The 8,558-nt window shown below is 47.7% G+C and overlaps 2 protein-coding genes across 3 annotated transcripts; both read left to right on the top strand.

Moving 5' to 3' along the window:
• The first annotated feature begins 94 nt into the window (after window positions 1–94).
• Window positions 95–2,066, top strand: polr2h (RNA polymerase II, I and III subunit H). Of its 2 annotated transcripts, none has more exons than XM_018731280.1 (6): window positions 95–219; window positions 600–695; window positions 804–887; window positions 1,307–1,400; window positions 1,648–1,731; window positions 1,828–2,066. In XM_018731280.1, the coding sequence occupies exons 2-6, from the start codon at window positions 623–625 to the stop codon at window positions 1,943–1,945; spliced, it is 453 nt and encodes a 150-aa protein (XP_018586796.1). In that variant the 5' UTR covers window positions 95–219; window positions 600–622; the 3' UTR covers window positions 1,946–2,066. The 2 variants fall into 2 exon arrangements, with proteins under 2 accessions (XP_018586796.1, XP_018586797.1); XM_018731281.1 differs by having other exon boundaries at window positions 95–223.
• A 1,661-nt stretch (window positions 2,067–3,727) lies between these two features.
• On the top strand, window positions 3,728–8,177 carry LOC108921438 (major facilitator superfamily domain-containing protein 8-like). The gene is made up of 11 exons (XM_029248986.1): window positions 3,728–3,803; window positions 4,548–4,733; window positions 5,238–5,300; window positions 5,569–5,688; window positions 5,796–5,875; window positions 6,215–6,509; window positions 6,722–6,795; window positions 6,897–7,110; window positions 7,195–7,317; window positions 7,786–7,916; window positions 8,100–8,177. The coding sequence occupies exons 1-11, from the start codon at window positions 3,728–3,730 to the stop codon at window positions 8,175–8,177; spliced, it is 1,440 nt and encodes a 479-aa protein (XP_029104819.1).
• Window positions 8,178–8,558: the final 381 nt, after the last annotated feature.

Genomic DNA, 8,558 nt, shown 5'->3' with positions numbered 1-8,558 from the left:
AAATACACCGCCACCTCACGGTGATAATTGGTAATACAGCAGTGCGCCGGAAGGGAAAGTCCTGCATGTCCGGTGTAAAGTTCAGAGGTCACACACATGGAGGTGCGCTTGGAATGAATGCGAGTGCTGTAAACACGTCTTTGCTCTTTAAAAATATAACTGTAATAATTTATAACAGCGTCGATAGACAGGAAGATAAGTGAAAAAAATTAGCGAAACGTAAGTAAGTGATCTTTCGAGGACTCAAACTAAATCGTGCGATATAATTTTTGAGAAACTGGACTGGTTGAAGAAGTAAGAGTCAGTGCAAGTTTGTGAGAGTTTCAGCTTTCTTGGAAGTTAGTCTGTTACTGTAGAAGTAAATATTTGTTTCTGACGCTGCTGTAATGTATCTTATAGTAATTGGTGCTTGTTGTGTTGGTGGTGTTGATCATGGAGGGTAAAGAGAACTTGAACTTATGAATTGTAGGGGAAATATACACTGGTGGTTTAAGTACAGGTGTGTGTGTTTTCCCTATGAAAGGTCCTGCATAAATAATAACAATAATAATGATAATGATGATGATGGTGATGATAAAGTTTGCATTGTTTCTTTCCAGGGGTTTCTTGAGTTGGAGAAGAAATGGCAGGAATCCTTTTTGAAGACATCTTTGATGTGAAGGACATTGACCCTGATGGAAAGAAGTTTGACAGAGGTTAGACCAAAGAAACCTCATGTCGTCTTTCCCTTTTAAGGTTCCCATTAACAATGCAGCCCGCCGAAGTAATAATGCACTCTTAGTGATGTTTCTTTTTCCTTTCAGTGTCTCGCCTGCACTGTGAGAGCGAGTCTTTCAAAATGGACCTCATTCTTGACGTCAACACGCAGATATACCCTGTTGACCTCGGTAAGGGAGAGAGGAAAGATAAACGAAAAACACACGTGTCTAAATTTGATGTTGGCAAAAGGAATGTATACATTTTTGAGCGAAAACTTGGGAAACCCAGTCGAGTGTGGAATGTACTGGGGCGAGAGGTGACGCAGTGGTTAAAGCTGCTGCCTTACAGTCAAAGGACACAAGTTTTAATCTCATCTCCCGCTGTAGTCCGCTTGATCAAGGTACTTACCCTGAATTATTTAAAATTACTAAAGTGTAAAAGTGGGTAAATTGCTGTTAGGAGTATCATAAGTCACTTTTAAGTGTAATTTAAATGACCAACTAACCAATTAAATAACAAAAAATTGAAAGACATAGTGAGGTGAAGTCAGCATTCATAATTGTTTCTGTCCATCTCATTGCGTCCTCGTGTCCTTCTCACCCTGAAGGAGACAAGTTCAGGCTTGTGATAGCGAGCACCCTGTATGAAGATGGTACTCCGGATGACGGGGAATACAACCCACAGGATGATCGACCCTCAAGGTACACCCCTCACGTGCAGCGTCTCACCAGATATGAAGAAGCGGTCAAAAAGGCCTTTTTAATTTTTTTGCTTTTTTTATAAGCAGCATGTCAGAATATGACACCCATAACTTTAAAGGCTCTAATAATTGTAACCTTAACATTGTAAGTCGCTTTGGGAAAAGGCGTCAGCTAAACGAATAAATGTAATGAATAAATGTAAAGGCTGCTCACCTGTGCCTGTCTGTGCCGCTGTTATTCCTGGCAGGGCGGACCAGTTCGATTACGTCATGTACGGCAAGGTGTACAAGATCGAGGGCGACGAGACCTCGACGGAAGCGGCCACACGACTGTGAGTTCCACCGCAAGGTCATCAACTTTTCGCTGCCCACCCTGCACGCCCATGTTTCAGGTCCACAACCTCTCCTGTGCCTTTTCTCACCACCAGCTCAGCCTACGTCTCTTACGGAGGCCTGTTGATGCGGCTGCAGGGAGACGCCAACAACCTGCACGGGTTCGAGGTGGACTCCCGGGTTTACCTACTCATGAAGAAACTGGCTTTCTGATATGTGTGTCTCCACCGTCCCTCTGCCCCTAGGACTCTTTGCCAGGTTGACTCCGAGACCACACGGAAGTGATGTCATTCTTGGAATAAGATAACTTTAAAGTGATTGATGATTACTGGCCTGGAACATGTAAATAAAAATTCTTTTTATATGTAAAGAGTGAGTGTTTTCTTTTGTGTTAAAAAGCTTAATTCCTTATATGGCTTTTCACCGTCATGTTACTGTGGACCACTTACAGTGCAATTTACTACAGCAGAATCGGTGAAAGTGTAAAGTACATTTCTGAAAATCTTCATGTCTATCGGGCACAAACAAACATGACGAATTCTGTACATCATAATAGTCCTGTGGAATTATATTAATTTCAAAATTTCTTTTGTACGGCTTCCTAAGTAAGTTATGTTGAATAGCTCTAACAGTAGAACCTGCATATGCTGTAGATAAGGAAATAAATAGGTTTAACCTTTTTTTTCTTTTAAAAACACTACACTTAATCGTGAACAGACAGATTTCTTTGTGGCAGCAACAGGAAGCAGCAGATGGGCGGAAATTGAATTACATGTTTAAGGAAGAAAATTGCACAAAAAGCTCTTTGATTCACGCTAATTCAAATCGCCGGACTCAACTATGAGTTTTTTATCTTACAAAGGAGTGGCAGAAAATACATAACAATCCGTTGCTGCATTACTTTAATGTACTGGAACAGATTTTTGTGCAATTTCCTTTCTGTAAACTGAAGGAATAATAACGGCTATTGAACTGGTAGTTCTTGGGCTGCGTTCATCAGTAGCTATATGTATACTGAAATATTTATGTGTGTTTTTTAATGCTGTGAAAGACAACTGATTACTCATTAATAGAGAAATTCCATGTGTCCAGTTGAAAGTGATGTGATATTACAGTACCGGCCGGACATGAATTTTGAATTTCGTTAAAAAGGTGCACCAACACCTTTTAGTTCCGTGGTCATGTTACTTGCATCTTTTTTCTTTTTAATTTTGAAGACTGTTTTCTTCTTTGAAAATTACTAAGCACGCAGCGCAATGTGGCATCGCAGAGCCGGCGAGGACGGAACCCAAGATGCGTGAGGATGCAGGCTGTGAATTATAGATGGATGTGAGATGTGAGACGCGACGGAGCTCCGCGGCCCCGTGAGGGAGGATCAAGTACCGGAAAAAAATATCCTCAACTGAAAAATGTACATTCATAAGTTATTCGTTTGCAATGAAGTGATCTTTCTGGCGATGTCACGTTGCAGACACGGTTTCGAGTTCAAACCGAGAAAAAAGGAGATTTTGTTTCTTCCGTACGCGTCCATGGGGGGGATTCCTCCGAACAAATGTTGAAGACGAGGAGGAGGGTTTGATACCACTTATTAAATCGAGGGTTGGGAAGATTCCTGGCTGAGATCTCCACATGCAGCCAGTTTCCAGGTCATAACATCCAGCAAAAGACAAAGGAGGCTGTTTACACTGCGTAGAGTAAACCTGTGTTGTACCCACTACGGCAGAAATTTTTACACGGCGGTTTTCGTCTAAATGGCACGGGGAATCTGCCCAGGTTTGTGAGTTTCCGTGAGTTTCCGTGAGTTTCCGTGACCTCGGTCCGCGCCGACAGCGGGGGATGCCAGCGGTGACTGCCTCTAATTGGACACATCATCTCCCGCGTTAAACATTCACTGGCCGTCTGGCCGCCGCCGTTGGCTCGTCGCTCGCCGGGGACGCGATTACCCGCGGAAAGACGCTCCCCAAAGTTGCCCGGACAGGACGCGCGGCCCTCAACATGGATCATCGGCGCAAAAGGGAGCTGACGTTCGTCACAGTTGGATTCATTTTCCTTCTGAGTGGCGTGGAGTACGGTGAGTGCCCTCTGCCCCCCCCCCCCCACCGGTGCCGTATCATCAAACTGCGTTGTACGGAATTTCCCCAGTAATTTATAACAGCGCTATAATAATTAATGTGTCTTTTATATTGGGGTGTTTTTATTCTAGGTGTCCGGAGCAGCTGTATGACAAAAAAGGCACCGTAATGAATATTTATTTGAAGGATAAAAATGCACGGAAGGGCCTGTCGGTGGGGGCACCGCTTGCTTCATTCACTTCGGAACGCTAAGCGTTCGGCTCCACGCCTTTAAACTTTGATGAAGTCGGAGTTCGATGCGGTCGATGATGTCGTCCGAGGTCTATTTTCGGTCTTTAACGGAAAGCCGAAAGCCGAACGAGACGGGCCGGGGGTGTCGAGGCCTCTCCGCGCGCCACCGTCATCCCCCCTCATGGCAACATGAATTTTTAAAAAAAATCCCAAGTGTTAAGCATTTTATGTTTTTCATCTTTCTCATTTTACTTTCAGATGGCTATAAAGCGGGTTTGAAGTGATACCGAGAAGCAGACTTACATCAGAAATGTATGTCATGTGACCTGCAGGCGGGTCGCTTAGCGCGTTTAGAGCGAGATGGGGTCGCGACCTCGTCGCACAACTAGCACCCGGGAGCTGTTCAAGTGAAATTATTTGCAAAAGTGCCGCAGAGAGGACTTTTGGTGTTGGGGAGGGTGGAACTGGGGGAGGGTCTGGGCATAAATTCACCTCCTTCACCTCCCTGGCAGCTGTGATCCTGCCCACCGTATGGCGCTACCTGCAGACCCTGGGCGCCGCCCCCTACTTCCTGGGCCTCGGCCTATCCGCGTTCAGCCTGAGCGGACTGCTCTCGGGCCCCGTCTTCGGCCACTGGTCCGACCGCACCCGCACCACCAAGAACATAGTCCTCCTGGCCAACATCTTTGAGATTGTGGGTAAGCAAACCAACAGGTTGCCATGGCAACCAGCCCCTAGTTGCTACATGTCTAATGACATGAAATGGAATGAAGTTTTTGGAAGAGATGCACAAAATGACATTTTTGGGGGTTTTTTGTGTTACTTTTCATTTTATGTATCGACTTTTTTTGGAAAGCCGTGCTGAGAAAATGCGCACGGATGACGTTTGTTCCGTGCGCGAAAACGTTTGCGATAAACACAGTTTCTTTACGTTTTTAGTTCTTTCCTTTAAAACGTCCATTCGATTGTAGCTTTGGCTGCTGTTCCTGGGTGAAGGACTTGAAAACCGACGTTTTGCGAAGAATACATTAGTGACGCTGCACGTGAGGAGCGCGGTCGCTAAACTACGATCGCGATTTTGCTCTCATTTTCTGTCGTGCTGCTTTGGAGGCGACCAAACGCACGAGGGACACGTTCCTCTCGGGTTACATCACAGCTCTGCGCCGCTCCTTCCGTCCTCACTATCACTTTGTCCCTTCCAGGTAACTTCATGTACTTCATGGGCTTCTCCAAGTGGCTCCTGCTGTCTAGCCGACTGGTGGCAGGTACATTTTTCTCGATTTTTTTAAGTTCCTTTGGTCATTACGTTACGGGGCTTCTGTGGCCTCGGTGGCCTCGGGTTCAAATCCCACCTCCTGCTCTGGTGCGCTTGATCAAGGCGCTCACCCTCAAGTGACACGGTGAAAGTGACGCTGTGCTGCATGGATGGGTAAATCAGTGTGATTTACTTTAGAGAAAACTCTCAACGAATACGTGTGAATATCGCAGGTGAAAATGCACAGAATTGAGGTGCTGCGTTTCGTCGGCCCGCAGGCGTCGGCGCCGGAGCCGGATCGTCCATATTCGGCTTCCTCGCGTGGAGCACGGCGCCGGAGGACCGCGCCACCGTCTTCGCGGCCGTCATGGCGTGCAGGCAGGCCGGACTCCTCATCGGCCAGTTCCCGCCGCACGATGTCTGGGCCTGAAATGTTTGCGGTTCCGAGTGACCCCCCCCCCGCCGGGGATCCGCGCTCACTGTCACGCGCTTGTGCTCTGTGCAGGTCCGGCGTTCAACGTCTTTCTGAGGCTCTGCGATTTCCGGCTCGGGCCGTTTGTGGTGAACAAGTACACCTCTCCAGGGGTGAGCCGCCCGATATTTTAATTACGAATGTTCCCGTCGGATTAAACGATCGAATTGCGCGCCGCACACTTTTATTCAATCTAACTTATGTAGATGACAATGGCACACTTTTATAAAATAACATTTAATTTAGTTCTCTCAAGGGTGCAGCATTACCGCAGCTCATAATTCTAGCGCCTTAACCGTTATGTCACCTGTTCCCACCGCTTATTAAAATTGCACGAGGAAATCCTGCAGGACTCCTCCGTCTGATGAATTTCACATGTAATTATGGCTCTGGGGCACGTCGGGTCGACGGCGGCTTCCCGATCAAACCCGCGTCCAACCCTTCTCCTCCAGCTCTTCATGTGCGCCATGTGGGTCCTGCTGCAGATACTGGTGGTCTTCATGTACTGGGACGTCCCCCCGCCGGACCCGGGGTCCCAGGACATGGACATGGGGGAGGTGGGGGACGAGGTGAAACCGCTGGTGCCCGCCGCGGAGGCGCCCGACTCCTGTTACGGGACGGTCAACGAGCAGCCGGAGGTCCGGGTCACCCCCGACGATGGCCGGGCCTCCCCGTCGGCACCCCCGTCGCCGCCCCCCTCTCCCCCGCCGGGATGCGAGAAGTCGGACGCCTTCAGAGATAGTAAAGGTCCCCGCTGGTTGTCTCGCGCCACCACGTTGTGTAGCTTTTTTTAATGTTCAGATTTATTAGAAATAAGAGGCAGTTATGGAAATTCAGATTTCGTCATCATATCCACATCTCCAGCAACACATAGTTTATTGCATAAGGAGTTATTGAAAGCTGACGGCCGGTTGGATCGTTATGACTCTGACCTGGTCTCACCCCCCTTTCCCCTCCAGAGTTGCTGAGGGAGGAAGTGGTGGTTCTCCTCACAGCCCAGTTCATCACGCTCTTTAACCAGACTGCACTGGAGGTAGGAATTCCCCCCCAACTAGACAATCGACCCCCTGCTTATTATTAAAAGACCTGGGAAAAATAAGCGAGGCGTAATCGTTATGCTGTTTTACACCGCAGACCATGGTTACACCCCTGACTCAGAGGTACTTTGGCTTCGGCGAGCTGGAGAACAGCGTGATGTACTGTCTGTGCGGGGTCGAGGTCATCGGCGGCTTCCTGCTGGTGCGCTGGCTGAGCCGCCGGGTGTCCGACCGCGTCGTCCTGGCCGCGGGCCTGCTCATCTGCAGCATCGCCTGCGCCTGGTGCCTCATTTTCGTCGCCAGCCCCAAAGGTGAGCCCTCGCGGAGGAGGCGTAGGCGGTTGCCCGTGTCCCGCAGATCCTCGCTGACCTCCCGCCCCCGCGGACCCCCCTCAGGTGCGTTCGCCTGGCAGCTGGGGCAGTTCATCGTCGGCGTGTTCCTGCAGCTCCTAGGACTCCCCTTCGTCGCAGTTTCCCAGGTGTCCCTTTTCTCTAAAGTCACCTCGGAGAAGACGCAAGGTGAGCGTCGCCCCCCGTCGGCCCGTGACGATACTGCGGGGCTCCCGACGCCTCGTTTTGTCTGAAAAACATTTGCGTTATTTAAAGAACATCGCAGCTCTGTTAAACGGACGGCTATTCATCCCTCTGACATTACACCCTATTTGTCCCTCTGACGAATGGCATCATTTAACTAATAATGTATGGAAATACTACTTAGTCCTTACTGTGTTTTGAAGACAAATGTTCAATCCAGGTAGCAAAACACGTATTAATACTGAGCATTGTTAATTTTTCATGAGCCAAAAACAAGACATGGGTGTGAACACTGTTAAAATAATTTTATTTTTCTATTTTATATTAACTTTGTTAATTGTATGTTAATGTATTTATATTGTATTATTTTTCTTTATTGTACACTTAGGTTTAAGAGGTGGACTCTAGCATACTGAAACCTAGTGCTGTGTGTGTGTGTGTGTGTGTGTTCAGGGTTCAGCCAGGGTGTGAGGCGCTCAGTGGGGGGGCTGGCCACCATCCTGGGCCCCCTTTGGGCGGGGGGGCTGACAGGGAACCTCTATGTGATGCTGGGCCTGATGATGGGGCTCCTCGCTATGGTGTCTGTGAGTATATGTGTGGCTCACAAGAATTGTACTGTGTGTCTGCCACTTTTTACCGTGAATATCCGTGTTAAAAAAAAAAAAAAGAAGAATGAATAAGGTGAGACTCCGCTTAGTATTTCAAAGGTTTTATAATAAATGTCAGGGACTAGTGACTCCTCCCGATGAGCCGTTTGGCTTCCGCAGGTGATGATGGCGTTCTCCTACGACCGCCTGGTTGAACCCTGTGTCGTGCAGCATGCGGACAGCTCGGAGGAGGACTAGAGCAGGTGGGATGGAAAGCAGGTGTGACCACTCCCATCCCCAAGCAACCCAGTCATGGAGTTCAACAGAACCTGCACCATAACTCATGTAAATTGACAGCATGCAGCTGATAAATATGTTTTCTGAAACCTTTCCTTTCAAACACATGCATTTGTGTTTCTGTTCAGTTTTACAGTTTGAATAAATTCAAATTTTAATCTAAAAGCAAAGTGAGATACATGTTTTATTTATGCATACTGAATGAATTATATGTAGTATTCATACTATTCATTCTGTGTCATATCCCACGAGCCTTTTTTTCTCTTGCTGTAGTAAAAGCACGAAATTCACCGCGGTGTTTTTTTTCCACGGGTTCCTCACTCTGGACGACTCCGGATGCAG

Source organism: Scleropages formosus, chromosome 25 (assembly GCF_900964775.1).
Source record: "Scleropages formosus chromosome 25, fSclFor1.1, whole genome shotgun sequence".
NCBI lineage: Eukaryota > Metazoa > Chordata > Actinopteri > Osteoglossiformes > Osteoglossidae > Scleropages > Scleropages formosus.
Note: the sequence above shows the minus strand (reverse complement) of the source record. Positions and strands in the feature narration are given on the sequence as shown.